At 36.4% G+C, this 21,504-nt stretch overlaps 1 protein-coding gene across 1 annotated transcript in view; it reads left to right on the top strand.

Annotated features, from left to right (window-relative positions):
- Positions 1-712: 712 nt before the first annotated feature.
- Positions 713-21,504, top strand: part of LOC127944198 (laminin subunit beta-1-like) — a 32,268-nt gene continuing 11,476 nt past the window's right edge. Inside the window, exons 1-17 of the mRNA XM_052540039.1 lie at positions 713-862; positions 1,877-1,952; positions 9,456-9,625; positions 11,796-11,931; positions 13,037-13,110; positions 13,376-13,564; positions 13,670-13,733; positions 14,640-14,842; positions 14,953-15,073; positions 15,169-15,357; positions 15,446-15,625; positions 15,857-15,969; positions 16,054-16,133; positions 16,680-16,836; positions 18,444-18,584; positions 18,677-18,838; positions 20,152-20,273. Coding sequence (XP_052395999.1) covers positions 1,922-1,952; positions 9,456-9,625; positions 11,796-11,931; positions 13,037-13,110; positions 13,376-13,564; positions 13,670-13,733; positions 14,640-14,842; positions 14,953-15,073; positions 15,169-15,357; positions 15,446-15,625; positions 15,857-15,969; positions 16,054-16,133; positions 16,680-16,836; positions 18,444-18,584; positions 18,677-18,838; positions 20,152-20,273 — 2,132 coding nt within the window. The 5' untranslated portion in view covers positions 713-862; positions 1,877-1,921. The remainder of the gene's footprint in view (positions 863-1,876; positions 1,953-9,455; positions 9,626-11,795; positions 11,932-13,036; positions 13,111-13,375; positions 13,565-13,669; positions 13,734-14,639; positions 14,843-14,952; positions 15,074-15,168; positions 15,358-15,445; positions 15,626-15,856; positions 15,970-16,053; positions 16,134-16,679; positions 16,837-18,443; positions 18,585-18,676; positions 18,839-20,151; positions 20,274-21,504) is intronic.

Genomic DNA, 21,504 nt, shown 5'->3' with positions numbered 1-21,504 from the left:
AGATAATGCTATCCAGCTTACTGGAAGGTAACGTTTTAAGGTTTATATTAAATAAATAAAGGTTTATAGATTGATTGATTGCATTTTTTATGTTGTTTGTTTTAATATATTTTTTGGTCCAGGTGGGCTAACAGAACAAATATTTGTTGCCTAGTCCTGAATGTGCACTTTCAACAAATAACTATGCTATTAATGATAATAAAAAAATGCTTTTGGTGTTCAGGAATGTTCATCAATGTGGGTAATGACTTCATCAAAATATGAACTTAATTTTAATAAATACGTAACTCTTCCAGGGGAATATGTTGTTTTTATGTTACCTTTCACCAGAGTCTTCAGTTCACCTCAGCATGTCTTTCAAGTTTTCCCTTCTGTTCAGATTGTGAATTGTATTGGAAGGGAGGGGTGTGTGTGGTCAGAGAAAGCCAAAGCATCACTGCCCTCCCCTCTGTACCCCTTAACCAGCTCAATGCCCTCTCAAAGAATGGTTCAGTGCATTCCGTCAGCCTGGATACCGGCTCCCCCTTTCACACAGTGGCTTTCAGAGTGACAGCTGCATTTGAATAAGAATTGCTCTCCATTCACCACATTGCTGCGCTGAAGATGGGGGAACCATTTTCCATCCACTCTGATTGGCTTAAGCAGGTCTTTCTGTTTTTGTCCGGAAAGGCCAGTTGTGCCTATAAAGTTTTTATTTTTTCATGCTTAACTTTACACACTCACACTTTTTTACACACCAGAATCTCTCTCTCTCTCTCACACACACATACACACAAACAACCAGGCTCTCTCTTTTTGTCCCTCCATGGGAGCTTTCAGAGAAATCCCTTTCCAGAGGATAAATATCAGCCTATGGGTTTCCGTGAGTACTGTATGTTTCTTGTATTTTACATATAAGGATTTAGATAAAGAATCAGAGACTGTGCTTTGGTATGTCTGTACAGATGAAGGTGATGTGCAGGTCATGCTGGCCTTATCTGTTGCCTTACCAGACGGTTTAGGGGACTGTAAATACTGTTTTAACCCTGTTATTCACTTTATATGTGTCTTTTGTCCTTCCTCTTTGATTTGATAGTGTCATGTTGTTCTCTTTATCTCAGAGGCATCATTCCTTAGTGTGTTATGATGGTCTAGATTTGATTTTAAGGACGGATTTTTAATTTAATGTCCCATGTGACAATAAATTATTTTATTTAATAATTTTTAAGTTTAAATGTTTCCAGATTGTTTCATATTCACAAATATGTACTTAGTTTTTTTAACAAAACAAAATGGTAAATTACTTTTGTGGTTATAGTATATCAGTTAGTATATAGTTAGGCTCTGTGGTTTGAATGTATTTGCTGATATAGTATCAGTGAATTATTTTGTTCGTTATAGTAGTTGAGGATTTTGTGGTAGTGAAATAGTATTGGAGTGAAATAGTGTGGGAAATGGAGACTGTTGTATTGTGTGGTGGAGCTGACCTGTCACTCCTCTCACCCGCACACTGAAGAGCCTGCAGCCAGGTGCCAGGTGCTCCACTCTTCAGATCACACTCATGGTCCCACCAGACAAATGCTAGATTCATCATCTACCACAATATGGAACCATTAAAGAACACAATTGTTTTTGTCCACTGAACAATTCAATGTGAAAATGAGAACCTTTAAATTTCAAAAGCTTTGCAAGGGGGATCCTCTACAACAAATGCACCATATTGCTATATTTTCAATCTAAGAATGCACTTTTCACAGACAGAAACTGATGATTAGATCATGCAAAAATTAACAAACAAAAAAAATCTGTATTAATAGCTTTACCTTATACTACATTTTGGTAGTCAGCTCTGCCAATTTTATCTCTTTACCTTTTCTTATTTTTTTCATACTTTCAGGCTCCTGGAAATCTGCTGCCCATGATTGTTTGATAGCCCAAGGTGATGGCCAGATATTTCAGTGTTCTTCTTCTGGGTAAGTCAGATTTCAGATTTCTGCATATACTAGAGTATGGTGGTCATGTTTTTACCTTGCAGATGTCAGATAAAAAGCTTAAGGTGGAATGACTAAAATGACTGATGACAACACAGACAATCCTATGTGATTAGGATTGAAGTCTGACTTTCCAGTGAGGTGAGCGGGGATAAGCTTCTTAAACAAAGTGAAGTTCAAAAGCATGGTCCCTCACCTGACCCCCACCCGGGAGGTCTTTCACAGTAACTCCCATGAGAGCCCTTTTCAACACAAAACAATCTAGACTTAAGCAAACGTGACATGACCATCCTGTTACCCCACTCTCTTCTTTAGCATCAGTGCCTGCCCTTTCTCTCTCTGAAGAGAAGTAATCAAGGGCATTGTGTTTGCTTGTCCTTGTGTCCTTTGTGTTTTATAATGAAAGGTATATGCATTATGGAGAGGAAGCCATACACCTGTGGCAAACTCTGCTAAACATGGCAAGGAAAAGTTGTGTCTATGTTTGCACAACACTTGCAAGTCTCTGGAGCGACCAACCTAACATGCACTGCTTTTCCATTTTTTAAATTTAAGAATGCGCTAGGCAGTCTTGCATGACTTACTGCTCTAAAAATGTGCCGCTCAAGTTTAAAGATGTTCAACTTTTAAATAAGCACGTCTAGGCTTTTGCATTTTTTTTATTGCATTGCACTACTAAATGCTAGACAGTTGTGTTTGAAATTTTGTACTTGTGATTTTTGCAGCATCTTGTGCATTACACACCATTTTTCTGCTCAAGTTTAAAGAAGTTCAACTTTTAAAAAACTTGTCTCTAGACCTTGTGTCTCGCATCTTTTGCAATGCCTCGAATGACACAATGTTCAAAAACAAATGCAAAGTTGTAAAAAGCTGCGTAAGTCAATCATTTAATTTCTCTCTAGATAATACTTTTTTCATTGCACTCCCCTGCATCTCTTTTTAAATTGCTTTTTTATGTAAACACCTGCTAGGTGGACGTTTTTGCCGGTGCTTGCATCTTTTGCATGGCACATTCTCAAAATATATTTGGTTTATTTCACTGCCCTTCTTTTCATTTTAAAGACAAAAACACATTCTGTATTGTTTTACTATGTAACTATGCACTAGACAGACATGTTTGACTATTGTGCTTGCATCTCGCATCTTCTGCAGTTGCTCATGAATGGCACAGTGTTAAAAAATTTGACCCTCAAGTATTTCAACTTTTAAATGCTTCTCTATACCTTGGGTTTTATTTCCACTGTCGTTCTTCTCCCATTTTATTACTCAAAAACTTTTGTGTAAAAATGCTGAAAAAGCATTTATAATGCTGCTGCTATTCTGTGCTACATGTACTGAAATAATTCTGTGCTATTATTAACTATGAGCTATAATTAATAATTAGTTATTGGCATTCATTTGGTGTATACACATTTACTTTTAGGTTGATAAGAATCATATATAATTAGACTCATGTAATTAGACTGATTATACATTCAGTGCTGTTTGCCTGCCGCACATTGATTGCACCGGTGGAAACCAGGTAATAAATGTTTTATTAGATAAGTGAGGTGTTTTGAATGCTTTTTCTTAATGATGATGGTTCTAATTTGATGGACTAACAGTTTTAACAAATGATTTTGACATGTAAACTGGTGCTTCTGCAGAGGATGCACATTTAAAATCCAGTGAATTTCACTCTGTGCTGTATGGATTGAATCAAATGAAAGAGCCAAAACTGAACAAGAGGTAGAGAAGTGGAGAGTGGAGAGCAGGATTTCGTTAGTAGGGTGCTTGACTGAGAATGGAATGAGTGCAGTGCTGAGGATGGCCATTAGTTTTGACATGTGATTGAGAGGGGGATCAACACGCTCAGTTTGGCCCATTATTCTCATTGTAGCACAGCGCAATTATCACTGCATTTATTATTTTATCAGGATCCCTAAATGCTCAGCCATTTAGCTAGATAACTAAATGTGTATTCCCTGTTGAAAGTACTTCATTTAAATGGTTAAATGAATTGCATGTGTTGCCAAATGTTTCTGCATATTGGAGGTAGTTCCCCCCTTTGATGAAATGGAACTTTTACAACTGTTGCAAGTGACCATATTGTCGTCTTTTTGCGTGAAATATATCCAAACTTTGGAATGCTTCTTTGCGTCGATGCCATGTTTGCTGTGTTTTTAACCAAAACAATGCAGCGCGTGTGTGACCTCATGACACATTTGCAATGAGCGGAACCGATAAGCGGAATTGTTAAGCGGGCAAAGCAAACGGTTCCAAGGAATTGATTGACTGGGCACCGGTTCTGAAGAAGAAATGGAAGAGTCAGTGCAAGTTCTAGTAGGAGACTTAATGCCACGTCACATATTATGGCACTCAACATGAGGTATGAAAAAGCCCTCTACTCACCCTTCATTGTGTTTGCAGATACTGCTGCTATCGTTTCTTACGAGCGTCCTGTTCAAACCAAAATGTCACAGCAACCTCTCATTGTCTGCGATTACTCAGACTCAAATGATGACTTAGAGAGATGACTTGATCTTCGAGAATCAAGTCCCCTAACCAGTCGGCTAACACTTCAAGTCAAGATGTTAACACCCTACCATCGACATTGCATTTCACTCTATCCACCGCAGTTCCAGCACAAGCTTTTGGTGGGCATTTTGTCTCACCTGCTGCTGTAACAGTGTCACCCCAAATAAGACAAAATATTATCCAAGGTAAGGACATTAACCTGGCTACACTGCTGCTTCCTTCACCTGAAGTCGATCGACAAATGGTAGACCATTTCCCAGACTGCAACAGAATCTTTCATTCTGTGAATTTGTAATTGCTTTCAGTATTAACAGGGATATTTTATGTTTTATATTACTTTTTTCCCCTAATCTTAGGGAGGAATTAGACATTAACTTGGCTCTGATGGCAGATTTCATTCAACAATATGGGGATACACTATTTTATGATTCTCATAAATCCCTCTCCTCAAAGTCTGCATCTTTCGTTACCCTATACAACTCAAGGATTGACTGGTCAATCACGGACACCGAACTCTTAGTTTGGAGGGCAGAAAATTCTGGCTTGTCCTATCTGCAGCCTACACGGTCACTTGGCACCTAAAACATACAATAGCCGAGCTACAGACACTGTCCATGGTGCTGCAAATCTTCTGCAAGGACCCACACCCGAAATCTGTATGCTCACGGCGGTTCAAGACTCTTCCCAGACTGAAGATGCCTACTATGAAAAAGTTCTTAGTGGTCACCCATTTACTCCCATTAATGTCTCAGTACTTTCTTCCTATCTCTCTTCCTATCTTTCTTCTCATCCCTAGCCACTTTTCGTTGAGTTCTTGATTGCGGGTCTTGCCCAAGGGTTTCGGGTAGGAGTTCTTTCCCATCTCTCTACTACTTTTGTGACAAAAAAAAAAAATTGCAATCTGCTCTCACTGAACCAGATGTGGTCTATGCTCCTCTCCTCCATTTAGTCCTTTTCGGGTTTCCTGTCTCTCCTCTTACTGTCCATTATTCATGAGTTGTAAGCATTAGCTAGGCCTCTCATATTCTTTTCACTTGAGATGTGAATATGTGTTTTATGAAAATATTATCTGCATTTTTTACCTTTTGGGAAAGCTTTGTTTAAAGGTGTAGCCAGAATTTAGAGCATGAGAGGAATTTTTGGGAATGATAACAGTCTCAGGTGTGTGATTATCATACGTTTTTTTAAAAGACATTTTAAGTAGTGGCTGGGAAGTGGGGTTCAATAAAGGGGTGTTAAAAAATCCTCCAGTAGATTCATAGAGAATCTATTATGAAGGCTTACCTGTGGAGTCTGCTTCACTCACTCGTTTCCATTGAATTTTCTTTTAGATCAGTCAATCCCATCTGTGATTAATAAGATGCCTAATATCATCATAAAATTGCAAAAACTACCAATCACAGATTTATTTTTAGAATCACATTTTAATCTATAATCTCAATGTTTTTTAAATATATTTTTATTGCAATTATCTTCTCAATGTGTGTGACAATTTATAGCAGGGATGCCCAAACTGGAGGGCTGGTATCCTGCAGAGTATAGCTTCAACTTTCCTCAACACACCTGCCTGGAATATTCTAGTATGACTAGTAAGAGCTTGATTAGCTGGTTCAGGTGTGTCTTATTGGGGTTGGAGCTAAACTCTTCAGGACACCGGTCCTTCAGGACAAAGTTTGGTCACCCCTGATTTATAGCATGGTAAAATAAACATGAAAGCATGACTTCATTCAAAAACTGGAAAAAAGTGGATGGCATGTCGCAGGTCAATCTGAATGAGAGGAAGTTTGTTTATTTGCTTCCTTCATTCCATTCATGCCCAAGGTAGACTAGAACTTTATAATGGAAGATGAGCTGTGATGAGCAGGAATTCAAGTGCTAATAATCTGAAACAACATGGACTTGTGGTTTACAGTATTTTTCTGGCAAAAGAACAAGTTCATTATCTGAAGCTGTGCCCATTAACATTGATATAGAGGAGTTGTGATCTGCCAGGTCACAGGTCAATTGTGATTGTTTGATTTATAGCTGCACAGGTTCACTATATAAAAAATATATTTCTTTCACATTCCAGTTCTGGGTTTGACAGTGCATTGTCTATGGTAGCCCACCTTTTTTTCCTGAATTACAATGCATAAGTCCACTTATTAACTGAGGGATCATAACATTATAATTTACAGTATGAAAATTGATATTCATATTGAGCACATATTAATATCCAATAATGACCATTAACTGCAAGATAAAACATCACTAATGTGGTCAGAAAAATAAAATGGCACTAAAATGTCATGCATCCCTAGTAATCATAATCATATTTTTTGGAGCCACATTGGTCTCTTCTGCTGTTGTCTCAACTTCCGTGTGACATGCAGTGCAACACATGTGGTGGCTTGTCGTCAAATGTTTGTGGAATGCCATTCCTTATGTGCAGATGAGAATTTTGTAAGACCTGGAGTTTTTCTCTTAATGAATGACATTTTCCTGGCTTGGCATTCCTGTATTGTTGTAACTTTGCAGTGCTCAACTGCCTCTGTAACCGGAGATGTTGTTGTGTCTTCAGCCAGATGTTTGTCTTGTATCTGTGTGTGTTGTAAAGTAAGAGGATTGCGATAGTTTATGGGAGCTGGGGGGGGGGGCAGCCATGTGCCTGCCTCGACATAAAAAAACCTTTGTTTGTGATCTTGTTTTTGTGATCTTGTGTTGAGAATACTTTTTGTGTGCAAAGAAAAAATGTATTCTCTTCTGTGTCAGTTGACACACGTTTATTATAGTACCACGATGCATGTGTGTATTGCTGCAGACGCAGGAGCTAGCGCTCTGATGTAGAACATGTGCTGTGCCTTGTTTGCAAGCAGAAGTTATTTTTGATTTCTTTGTGCACAGAAACTTTTCTCGTAGCTTCATAACATTAAGGTTGAACCACAAATGTCACATTTGACTATTTTAACAATGTCCTTAAACCTTTCTGGGCCTTGAAGGTTTCAGTTGTGTTACTGGTATGGTCTGAAAGCTCTCGGATTTCCTCAAAAATATCTTAATTTGTATTCAGAAGATGAACAAATTTCATACGTGTTTGGAACGACATGAGGGTAAGTAATTAATGACCAATTTTGGTGTGAATTAAACCTTTAAGAGGGAGTAATCCACTTCTTACTGATGTTCATCCATTTTTCTATAGGTGTTGCCTTTTATCTCTCTTTCCCTCTATCAGTCTTATCCATGTTTGTTTTGACTCTTTGAAGGAGAAAAAGAATGTGTGGAGGCCCAATGACAGACTATGGCAAAACACAGTCAAAACCTATTCTTGCCTACAACTTAAACCCCAAACACACACACTTATGGTCATGTTTTCACACTTGCTAGTCAGAACATGAGAAGTCATGAAGAAAAAGTGTTAAATGCATCCTTTGCCTCAGGGAATCTGTGATGATGGATGCATCAGTGTAAGGTCTCATAAGGCAGAAAACTCTTTGTGGAGAAATGGTGTTTTCGGGTGTGTGTGGCCTGTAAAGACTAATCACACTCTGTGCTTATGAAAGTTCCTCAGACGCCGTCCTATAATTATATTGCCTTTGAAATACTATCTACTTAGAAAACTAGCAAGATCGTGTAGGAAAGTTATTTGAAATGTTCTTCTTTTTTTATGGGAATCCCCGGCTCTCCGTCTCACAAATATAATAAACCATATGCAAACACACACATAGAGGTCAACATTCCCTTGAGAGATGTAATTGTAAACTGGATATGCTATCAGATGTTATGCTAGACCTGTAGAGAAATTTATTTTTTTAATTAGTTTATATTATTTATTGTATACTATGTGTTTTGTTATTTATTTGTATGGTTTATATAACTTATATATTATTTAAATTATATTAACCTATAAACACTGACTGAGTCCTGGTTTTAGATCTACCTATAGCATGACTGTTTACCCAGGGAGAGTCAGATGTGTGCGGACACACATTTCAAAGATCAGGACCTTTATTCATTCATTATGTGCAAATTTACAGTACGTGTGTTAAGAAAAAGCCTTTCAATGCCCTCACACACTGGTTAACACCTTGACGCAATCAGATGGAATTTATGGTGCTTGTTTTCGCATGGTTATTTATTTATTTTTTTTAATGAGAAGGTGCCAGGTTTCCATATTGTTAAGAACTTTGTAGACGTGTCTGCACTCTTGTTTAAAGAATAGTGGATAATTCAATGATTTAATGATTACATGCTTAGTGATATATTAAAGTATCATCCATCAATAAATTAATGGTTGGATAAAGAGAAATAAACAATAAAACTGATAACCCTGTGATGAATTGTGGATTTTGAAAGGCAAACACAGTGCATTTTGTGCACTCCTTATGCCGAAGTAACCATGTGGAAAAAAGTCAATTATTTTCCTGACTCAATGAGAAACTAAATCCTCAGTCTTTGATTCTGCCGCCTGGATGGGAACGTGAGCTGCATGAAGTCATCAAACAGAAGCAATGCCATCCAGTCATTGGCTGTCATATGTGGTGTTCTTAAAGGGAAAGTGTGGTGTGGGTCAGGAAGAACTGCTGCTTGACTTTTTACTTTATCTTGCTGTGGATTAAGTGCATTGACCACTCCCTTAAAAACAGAGGTATACAGTCACACAATTGTGGACTTTGTAGAATACTTGGCCGTCTTAAGTGTAATTTGCATTCATGGTGAATGTATATGTAAGTATGTCCAAAAAGCACTGCAAAAAGCATAGTGAACGTGTATATCAGAAGTCACTTTGCAACAAGAAGAAAGGGACATTTATCCACAAGTCATTGTGCACCACCTTCAGTTTGAATATAATAAACACACATAACATGAGATACAGCCCTTAATATATTTTGATATTACACATAGCAGCAAATATGTAATACATTATTTATGTATTTACAAACAAATTATAATTAGCTAATGGCCTCCACTTCCTGTCTGTGTCCTCTCAAGTTCTTCCAGTTGTGGCTCAGGAGCTGCCCTCCACCCCACACGGCTGCATGGAAGGCAGCTGTTACCCGGCTACTGGAAACCTTCTGATTGGCCGAGCTATTAACCTGACCGCCACCTCTACCTGTGGCCTGGATGGGCCTGAGCAGTACTGCATTGTCAGTCATTTGCAGGTAAACCCAATAGTATTCCTGAAAAGTTGTTTCTCTTTCATATAGACACAGAAACATGATCTCATGCTGTGGAAACCATGCTCTCTGCTCGTGCATGTATGGTCTTGCCCTGAGCTCATGCAAAATATTTGTCATATGGAGATAGATGTGCTTATGAACACAGGCCCATTAGATAAAAAAAATAAAAAAAATAAATGTGAGGTAAATTTGCATATATCAAAACGTAACCATTCATCAATATATCACTGTTGTTGATTTTAGTTAAACATCGTTTTTCTGTCATGGCAGGGATTTTCCATTGACTTCTATTGTGTGGGAATTTTGGGATTTTAATTAAAAAGATTGTTCACCAAAAAATCTAGTTTCAACTAGTTCATCTAACTGTCCCTTCACAACTATAAAACATTAAAACTGTTTGTTTGGTCACCACAATATATGTGATTTCGTTTACACACACACACACACACACACACAGTATAGGCTATACACTTGCACACTTGTTCTCTCTCTTGTTGCTCAGTATGCCACTCCTCTTTCACTGAAGTAAAAACTTGTGGCCTGAGGCTTTTCTATGCGATGCATGTGTGATTTAAAAGATCTTGTATTCATCTCATAAATCTACCACTGTTTGCTTTTCCTCTTTTATCCTGAATCACTACTCCTCCCTTTTCCTCCAGATGTCTATAAAGCACTCTTTTCTGCCCTCATAAAATTTATTTTCATTGGCTGTTTAATGTTCTATGAATGTCTTTTTAAAATGTTTGGTGTTCTTTTGGGTTCTGTGTATGTTCCTCTCATTAAAGCGTTTTGGGTGCATAAAATGATAAACTGTTCAACTGCCTGGAGGCACAATACATCCTAGACAGGGAGAGTTAACAGCCTTTTTGTCCTCAGTGCAGGAGTTACCTGTCAGCGGTCTGACAGTGTGTTTGTCAGTTGGGTGTCTGCAGAGTTCTCCATATTTCTGTTTGTGATGTGATGTATCTGTCAAGAGTGTCAAATGGAAATGATATCTTTAATTGACTGTGCTGTTATTTATTATTAATGTCGAAAAGCTCATATGAATGAATCAGGATGGATGAATGAATAAGAATGGATGGATGAATTATTGTTGTTTCCTAAATAAAATAATTGGCTTTTAATAATAAATAAGCAATAAATATTATTTCAAGGCCACATTTACAAATTATTTTGCTAACCTTAAATATAACATGAACATCTTAACAACCCTAAAAAAATCGATTTTCTTAATTTCACTGAAACTGATGTGTAAATTAATTGTGGTGTCTTTTCAGTGTAACAATGACTGTTTAGACATATCCAGGTCATTATTTTATAAATATAAGTTTATCCATATTTACCATCCTCATCATTATGTGTATTTTCTTGCATCAAAATATTTATCCTCAACTAGAGCGGGATGCCACAAATATTAGAAAGTGTCTTTCTTTATCTCTATTATCCCTTACTTCAGTCCACACACTTAAATTGTGTGAATCCACAGAGCTGTTAAGTCATGCTAGAATAATGAGAAATGTGGTTTTTGCAGGGTCCCAGCACAGCATTCCTGTAGTTGATAATCCAGTTGATCACTCTAATCCTATAGTTGGCAGCGCACACTCAAAAGTAAGCATGTGTCTAGTGTGTGGTAAGCACAATATTGTATAGTGCTGATATCAATGTCCTGCAGAGCTTGTAAAGATGTGAAATAGATACTGAGCTTCTCCTGGTTGTTGCTGTGACCTTTTCAAGGGTGCTGAAGAAATACATGTGTCTCTGTCGGTTCAGCCAGGCCACTGCTGGAGGTTTTGTTGCTCATGACAACAACTCGGCTTAGACAAAGTGCTCTGGCATTCGTCCACGATAACGCTCATGTTCTGACCTGAATCCAGAAGGCCTATTCTCCTCCTCTGCTTCCAGGTTGGCATGGAATTTGCCCCCCATTCTGAGCGAATATTCTGCTCAGAATATGACCCAGATTTTTTTTTTTTTTTTTTTTGTATGTCTGGACAGGTACCTGAGCCACGAGCCATGCTGGTTTAAGTTGTTATAAATCAAACTGTACCTGAAAAAGGTGTGGAGAGGCTTCTGTCAGACTGCACAGCCATCGCTAAGTGCTTTTTCAGTATGAACATTTATTTTACTCTTTCTTTCTTGTGTCTTTGTGCAGGATTCTAATAAGTGCTTTAAGTGTGACTCTCAGAAGCCGTACGATGCCTATCATCACAACACGAGCCACAGGGTGGAGAATGTCATCTACCAGAGTGACAGCAGAGGAAATTTTACCTGGTGGCAGTCTGTAAATGGTGTGTGAGGGCCCAAAAGCCTGAGACCACTTTGAAAGTTTTTTATTTTAAACTTAAGTTCTAGGATTTGGGGGGAAATAAAAATATGAGAAAAACCTTCATGTTCATTTTTCAAATAGGTTTTTCACTCAGTGTTTTGTAATGAAAAATTTATCATTGATTAATGTGTTATTAAATGTATTTATTTATTTATTTATTGTGTTGTTTTTATTTAATACATGATAAGTGTAGTTAAATTAATGATTATTAGAGTAAATTATTATTAGTATACATTAATGTTAATGTATACTATGGAAGCCTGTTTCTGCCACTGAATAAAAAATTAAAATGGTAAGTGTTCTTGTGGTTTAAGTGGTAGAGCATTGCGTTAACGTTGGAGGTTGGGGGTTCGAATCCTGGGGAACACATGATAGGAGAAAATTGTTAGCCTGAATGCAATGTAAGTCGCTTTGGATAAAAGCGTCTGCTAAATGCATACATTTATTTATTTATTTTTTAATTGTGACTTTTTATTTCACAATTCTGACTTTTTTTCTCAGAAAATCATGCAATTGTGAGTTATAAAGTCAAAATAGTGAGTAATTAAGTCAGAATTGTGAGATATAAATTCACAATTCTGAGAAAAGAAGTCTGAATTGCGAGTTTATATTATGAATTTCTGAGATAAAAGTCAAAATTTCCTTTTTTTGTTTTATATTTAGTGGTGTATACCGGATTCCATATTGTACTGTATATTCAAATAAATAAAAAAATCTAAAACATAGAATACAAACATTTTCAAAACATTTTAAATATTTTTTAAACTACCTGAAATATATGAAATCTGTTTTTTTTTGTTTTTCTTTTTTTCTTTTTACTTTTCACACAATAATTTGTTATGATTTGTATATTAATCAATTAATTTATTTTCTGTTGTTTCTATTTTTCATTTTTTTATTCCAATATTACATGATGATAATAAGTGTTGTTCTTTAATAATTATTCAAATCATTGTTATATACAGTTAATCAATGTAAACTGTATATTAAAATAGGGGAAAAAAACTTTATTTCCACTGAATACTAGATAATTGACTTTCAGTTTTCTTTCATCTGTTTGTGTTCAGGAGAGGAAAATGTCAGTATTAGACTGAATCTTGAGGCTGAGTTCCATTTTACTCATCTCATCATGAAGTTTAAAGTATGTATACATTTAAATTGATACACATGAGCACAACAATACATTTCAGTAATAGTTAAGTGTATATATAAATATATATATATATATATATATATATATATATATATATATATATATATATATATATATATATATATATGTATATATGTATATATGTATATGTATATATATATGTATATGTGTATATATATATATATATATCAATCAGTAAAAGTGAACCAACCTCTTCACTAAAGAGTTTAACCTTCTGTTTGCATCTTCATAGACGTTTAGGCCTGCTGCTATGATAATTGAGCGTTCTTCTGATTTTGGCCGTACATGGAGGCCATATCGCTACTACGCCTACAACTGCACCAAGACTTTCCCCCTGGTTCCTGCCCACTCGCTGCGGTTTACTGATGAGGTCATCTGTGAGGAGCGCTACTCTGACATTGAGCCGTCCACTAAAGGAGAGGTGAGTGTGTGCTGAGGATATTTTAATAAGGATATTTCAATCTGTGTTTTATTGTTACTTTTAAATTCAGTCCTGGTATTTGATTGTATTAATATAATTTTGTAGGTCATCTACAAAGTGCTTGATCCTGCTATTCATGTCAAAGACCCATACAGTCTTGACATTCAGGGTTAGTGAACTAAAACAAATCTTTTACCATGTAACTATTGTGCATTATTATTATTTTTTATTAAAATGTATTTAGTCCTTATGTCAATATGTTATTAAAGAAATAGTTCACCCAAAAATAAAAATTATCTTCAAATGTACTCACCCTCGGGCCATGCAAGATGTCAATGAGTTTGTTTCTTCATTGGAACAAATTCTGAGAAATGTATCAGTACATCACTTGCTCACCAATGGATCCACTGCAGTGAATGGGTGCCGTCAGAATGAGAGTGATTAAAACATCAAAATAATCCACAAGTAATCCACATAACTCCAGTCCATCAATTAAGATCTTGTGGAGCTGCATGTGTGTGAGAAACTAATCTATCATTAAAGTGTTTCAACTTTAAACCTTCACTTCGTAGCAAAATATGATTATATAATCAAAAAAAATTGCTTCAAGCAGTGAAGAAGTCACTCACATCACAATTTACCAACATATCTGTTTAAACAGTTTTGGGCTGTTTTCGTGTAAGCAACAGTATCATGGATAGAAGACTTGTTTGACGTTGACAACATCTTAATAATGAAATTGTTTCATACAAACACACAGCTAATCACAAGATATAAATTGATGGACTGAAGTTGTGTGGATTAGTTGTGGATTACTGTGATGTTTTAATCATCTTTTTGCACTCTCATTCTGACGGCACCCATTCACTCTAGAAGATCTATTGGTGAGCAAGTTTCTCCAAATCTGTTCCAATGACAAAAATAACTTATATTGAATAGGCTGAGGGTAAATTAACATTTTTGGATTAACTATGGCCAATTTATGAGTTTACTATAACAAGTGTACATTTTGTGTATACTGCACTGCATATAACGCAGCGGCCAATCACACAGTGCTTTAACAATCTTCCCTCAGATTTGTTGCGGATCACTAACCTACGGATAAACTTCACTAAACTGCACACTCTGGGTGATAACCTGCTTGACCGGCGTCCAGAGGTGCTACAGAAATATTACTATGCTCTGTATGAGCTGGTTGTGCGTGGGAGCTGCTTCTGCTACGGTCACGCTTCAGAGTGCGCACCAGTACAAGGAGTGACCGCCAGGGATTCAGGAATGGTGGGTATCAGTCAAACGGATTTGTAGTTTTGATTTCAAAACGGCATGATTATTGTTAGATTGTGAATGAAGCACGCTATTTAATAAATCCCATCCTTTTCATTTGAAAGATTCATGGACATTGTGTGTGTAAGCACAACACTGTGGGATTAAACTGTGAGCGCTGTAGAGATTTCTACCATGATGCTCCCTGGAGGCCCGCCGAGACTGATAATACACACAGATGCAGGGGTAAGATCCTGTACACGTGCATGTAGAAGTTCAAGAAAATGTACTTATTCTAATACAAATGGCACATAAGTCTTAATTTGTGACTTTTTTCCTAGAATGCAACTGTAACGGTCACTCCAACCAGTGTCACTTTGACATGGCGGTGTATCTGGCTACGGGCAACGTCAGTGGAGGTGTGTGTGACAGCTGTCTCCACAACACCATGGGCCGCAACTGTGAGACCTGTAAACCTTTTTACTATCAGGATCCAACTCGAGACATCAGAGACCCGGCAGCATGTATCCGTAAGTTGTTCATTTTCATGAAACATTTTTTTTTTTGCATGTTTTTTCCCTGCCTGTTGTTCATGTTGTTTCCTATGTATGTGTGCAGCCTGTAACTGTGACCCGGTGGGATCTGTGGGGGGTGGAGTTTGTGACAGTCATACTGATCTGGATCTGGGTATGATTGGCGGTCAGTGTCACTGTAAGCAGAACGTCAGGGGTCAGCGCTGTGACTATTGCAAAGAGGGACACTATGGACTCAGTCTTGACAACCCACTGGGATGCCAGCGTAAGTGACTGTGTGCGTGCAGTGCATGTGAAGTCATTTCTTCTCAAGTTCATCACACTCACTATGAACATGTTCCAGTAACAGTTGACCACTAGAAACTGTTTAAATGTTGAAAAATGCAAAAGATCGGGCTCTATAAATTTTATTCATGTTTTTGAAAGAAGTCTCTTATGCTCACCAAGGGGCCTCAGTATATGACATTTATTGTGTTTATGTGTATGTCATTGGTAGCATGTAACTGTGACCCCCGTGGCATCACTATGCTGGGGGTGCCATGTGATCAGATCAGTGGTGACTGCTCCTGTAAGAGATACGTAACCGGCCGCTATTGCAATCAATGTCTGGTACGACTTTAAACAATAACCAAAAATGTTTTGCAGATTTAACTGTGAAAATCCAAAAAAAAGTATGTATATGTTTGTGTACAGCCCGAATACTGGGGACTCAGTAATGATCTGGCTGGCTGCAGACCCTGCAACTGTGACTTTGGTGGAGCAACCAGCAGCAGGTGAGTCACTGATGTCAGTTATTGCATTTAAATGTGTGTTTACCCATGATTAGCAATAAGAAAGTGTCTGGTATCTGGGTGTAGCCTTGATATGCCAAGATTAAAATCCTGCATTCTTCTGGGATTTGATTGGGATGGGTACCGAAGTCAAGAACTCTTTCATTTTGTTTAGAGAACTGAACTGAATGGAAGTGCCGAAGTAGTGAAAACAATGAACGTTTTGAATCTGTTTCCCAGATGTTTTTTCCCCCCCGTTTCATTTTAAGACAAATTTAAATCACTTTAAAATAATGTCTGTTAAATACAATTTTAACAGCAACAACAACACACACAAAAAATTATTAGTAAAAATATATCAAATAAAAAAATTCTTGAAAAGTTTATGGAAAAAGTTATGTCAGAAAAAATATTTACTCTCAGTTCAGGGCTTCCACAGAATATTAACTGATTTCATTACGAAAAAAAAAAAATCATTAAACCCTTGATCTGAAGCGATTTGAAGATCCATGACAGTTTTCTCTAAACTCTGTTCTCTTTCACCTTCAGATGCGGGATGGACAACGGTCAGTGTGAGTGTCGGCCTCATCTGATTGGTCGGCAGTGTTCTGAAGTGCAGCCTGCATTTTTCTGTGCTTCTCTGGATAATAACAAGTATGAAGCAGAGGAAGCTTTAGGTCACTCCCCTGATGATCCTGCTCTTCTAGTGAGTAAAAATGCTCAGCTGCACAGAGATCACATTTCTAAAGTCCACCTAATACTGCCATTTTAACTGTGCATTATTTTTCCTTTTGGCAGACTAAACTGCAGAGAACATGTCATATTATCAGGGTACTACTATAAATCTTCCTGTTGTTATGAATAGGTGTCTGTTATGTTCTTGGGGGTGATGCTGGTATCAAGGGTCATGGAAACAGGATCAGGCACATAGATCGAGTTATATGTCTGTGAAAAAAATCTTTCAGTCCATAAATGTTGATGTAATGCGTAAAACCGCCTTCTTTGTCAGTTTGTATTGATATGAGTGTTACCCTCAGGTAACTTAACTTCCACTTTTCTGTGAGACAAAACAATCAGAGCAGCATGTCTATCTGATATCCTTGTAACACTTGGTTTTGGTGATAGCTTTGGTAAAAAATTCAGTGTAAAAACAACTTTATTCCCCTAAATTAATATTTTTGCGTTCCAGTTTGTTTTCCGGTTAAAATAAATCTTTAAAAATATATACATTCATATTTTAAATAAATGTTTAAAAGTGATTTTCTTTGCAGTTTTTCATCATAATTTAGTAGGTTTTCCCGGGATGGTTCACTCTACCCCCCTCAGGTTGTGCTGACTCACTGTGGCATGCACAAACAAACATGCAGCCGAACTGCAGAATGCTCCACAAGTCCATAGCTGAAGTGACCCAGAATAAGATCAGAGAGCAGAAGAGGTGCCAGCCTGTCAGAGAGCGTTATTAATGCACACCACACATATAAACACACACCAGCACTGTCTGGTTCACACTGTCTCTCACAGTCTCTCGGTCCCTTCACCATCCCCATTCCAGTTCACACTTTCACTGCCTGCCACCCCACTAACCTTTCTCTAGAAAGGGTGTCATGTTGTGTTCAAATGTTTGGGGATGTTAAGAATGTTCTTAATGCTCAACAAGGCTGTATTATATGATCATTTGAAAAAACAAAAAAACAGTAATATGAAATATTATTGACATTTCTGTTTTAATATATATATATATATATATATATATATATATATATATATATATATATATATATATATATATATATATATATATATATATATAAGAATTATTAGAACAAAATATTATAAATAAAAAAAAACACTTGTGCTGAATAATATATTTGTGGAAATTGTGATACTTTTTTTTGAGAAATTTTGGATGAATAAAAAGTTCAAACAGCATATTTGAACCTTTAATCTGTAACATTATACATGTCTTTTCTGTTGATCAATTTAATGCATCCTCGCTGAATAAAATCTTACTGATCCTCATTGTACTGTATACCAGTAGCATCTTTTATTGTCACTTGCCTACTGCATGTTTCGTCAGGTATCACATTTTTTTTATCCAATTTTGTATAACAATGTCTTAACTGTAGGCCATCTGGTCAGGTAATGAGTCACAAAAGACAATACAAGTCACATTTGTTAAAATTTCTGGAACAGTGATAACTTTTGAAAGGTTTGAAGTTGGAAGTTGAGCACGTTGCAATGTGGGATGCAATATCTAATTAAACATATTCTGGTTATATACTGCATATTTAAGTTTGTGTGCTTGTTTTCTAGGGCAACCCAAGGCCTCAGGCTGAGACTGACTGTATGCAGCATCTCAATAATCAACTGAGAAGAAACCGTCGTCATCCTCATCGACACATTGCCCAGCAGCAGAGAGCAGCACTGAGACGCATCCGACAGTTACAGCAAACTGTATGTTTCCTTTCAGATAACTCCACCTCCTCCTTCATCAGCCAATCCACACCTTGCACTACACTGTGAATTTAATGTGAATCTGTTTCCAGCCCAGCATAAGCACAGTGCATAGAGAGAGACAACCAGGTCAGATGGTCACATGGACGGGTCCGGGCTTCGCTCGGGTTAAAGACGGCGCTGGCCTCAAGTTCAACATCAGCAATATCCCTTACGCTATGGAATATGACATTATAATCAGATATGAGCCAGAGGTGTGTGGTCTGAAACACTTGAGAGGTTGTTTTGAAACATAGTAGCTGATGACTAGCTGGTAGATTATCTTAGTCCAACCTACAAACAGCAACCAGTTAGTCATACCAACTACAAGTAATCACCATCTTGGACCAGCTTAGACCAGAAACCAGCTACCATGTTTCAAAAAACAAATACCAGTTTAAACTGGTTTAAAGGTCCTTAAACACTGCATAACATTTTTTCTTTCTTAGGATTTTGTCTAATTTTCCAGTGTAAACATCTACAGAGCCGATTCCAAAAAAGTTGGGATACTGTACAAATTGTGAATAAAAACAGAATGCATCGATGTGGAAGTTTCACATTTCAGTATTTTATTCAGAATTCAAAATAGATGGCATATCAAATGTTTAAACTGAGAAAACGTATCATTTTAAGGGACAAATAAGTTGATTTAAATTTCATGGCATCAACACATCTCAAAAAAGTTGGGACAAGGCCATGTTTACCACTTTGTGGCATCCCCTCTTCTTTTTATAACAGTCTGCAAACGTCTGGGGACAGAGGAGACAAGTTGCTCAAGTTTAGGAACAGGAATGTTGTCCCATTCTTGTCTAATCCAGGCTTCTAGTTCCTCAACTGGCTTCTAGTTCCTCAACTGACCTTTACAAACCAGTTGACCTAATTAGTTGCAAATTGGTCCTCCAGCTGTTTCTTATATGCATATTTAACTTTTCCGGCCTCTTATTGCTACCTGTCCAAACTTTTTTGGAATGTGTAGCTCTCATGAAATCCGAAATGAGCCAATATTAGGCATGTCATTTCAAAATGTCTCACTTTCAACATGTCATATGTTATCTATATTCTATTATGAATAAAATATAAGTTTATGAGATTTGTAAATTATTCCATTCCTTTTTTACTCACAATTTGTACAGTGTCCCAACTTTTTTGTAATACATATTTATTTAAGAAAAAAAATTGCGTGATATAAAGTTTAGTTTTTTCTGAAAAATGCATAACAATTAAGCGAGTTTAATCTTTAAAAATAAAGGAAAAAAAATTCCAGTGAGGTCACCTCATTTTAGTTTTAAGCATAAACTTTATCATACAATTTTATTTTAATACTTTTTTCAGAATTTTTTCATTTTGGTTCTCTAGAAAATGTGTCTTGATTAAAGAACACTGAGATAGTTGTACTGGAAAACAAGACAAACACGTTTATTTTATTTTATTATTGTTATAATTTTTTTACTTTATCAAATATCCATAAATATCAGCCTTGTTTTAAAATGTATGTTATTATTAATCATCTTGTCTATACTTTATGCAGTCCACAGAGGACTGGGAGGCTCTAGTGAGCGTCAAATCCCTGGATTTACCCACAAGTCTTCGCTGTGGAAACATGCTGCCCACAGAGCTGATGTACACAGTCACAATGCCCCACCACAGGAGGTAATATCATTGTGTTTATGTCTATGTGTGTCCGTGTTTTCCTGACACATCATGAATGCTTTGTTCTTGGATGCAAGTATGCATTCATATTTCTTTGTAAGCACCATTTATATTTAGTGTAAAGTAGACTTTTGTACTATTGCATATTATGTTCAAAGTACAAACTCTTTAAAGCTTCCTTTAAAGAGTTCCAAGGCAGTTGTTTTGATCTTTTTCCTGCAAGGGTGAGTTTCTGAGTTCCATTGTAATCTGAATCTAATCTGATTTCTTGATTTATCCCAAGACTCAGGGAATGCAGGAGTAAATTAGACTCTGTCAAAAGCTGTATATCCTTTTGAGCAAACACTGAGAGAATAAAAAAATAAGATTCTAGTTGAGTGAGAAAGTGGGAGAAATAAGAGAAAATGAAAAGAGTAAAAGGAGTCAGGCGAGTTCAGGACGTTAAGGCTGGATATATTACTGGTCTTTCGTTGAGGAAATGAAACCCAGGCAGGAGATAAGACTTCACAGACACTATCAGGCTGGTGGAGATCCTGTCTAACTGAAGGTAACTAAATAAGGGTGGCTGTCTGGTGCTGGAAAGGGATTTGAGTCAATGAATGCTTTAACATAGGGTAAGGAAACAACTGTATGTGCTTCACCTGATTAAAGATGGTGAAATGTACTGGTAGTTTGTGAATAAAACTAGTAATTATATCTAAAATAACACTTGCATATTTCTATGATATACAAAAGAAAAAAAAGATGTATTAAATTGAAAAGTGACAGTAAAAGACAATTCTGCGAGATATTTTGATTTAAAATAAATATAAGGAATAAATAACATTTTACAGCATATTAAAATAGAAAAATACATTTTAAAATTGTAATATTATTTCATAATATTTTTATTTTTGTATTATTTTTGATCAAATAAATGCATTCTTGGACTAAATAATTTTTTTAAACTTTGAATGTTAGTGTATATATTTTCAAAATGTGTTTTTATTTCAAATAGGAAAACTATTATATGATTATGGTCTAATGATATAAGTCACATTGTTATTTTATGTCATAACATTTCTTTATTTTTCACTTTTATTTTAAAAAACCTCAAACTTTCTTTACAAATTTAAATCAGAAATTAAATTACAAATTTTCATTGGACCCCATTCAGATTTTTTGGACCTCATTGCATATGTTTAAAAAATACTTTTAAAATTATTTGTAAAGTAAAAGGAAAGAAATATGC

Source organism: Carassius gibelio, chromosome A23 (assembly GCF_023724105.1).
Source record: "Carassius gibelio isolate Cgi1373 ecotype wild population from Czech Republic chromosome A23, carGib1.2-hapl.c, whole genome shotgun sequence".
In the NCBI taxonomy this organism is placed as follows: Eukaryota; Metazoa; Chordata; class Actinopteri; order Cypriniformes; family Cyprinidae; genus Carassius; species Carassius gibelio.
Note: the sequence above shows the minus strand (reverse complement) of the source record. Positions and strands in the feature narration are given on the sequence as shown.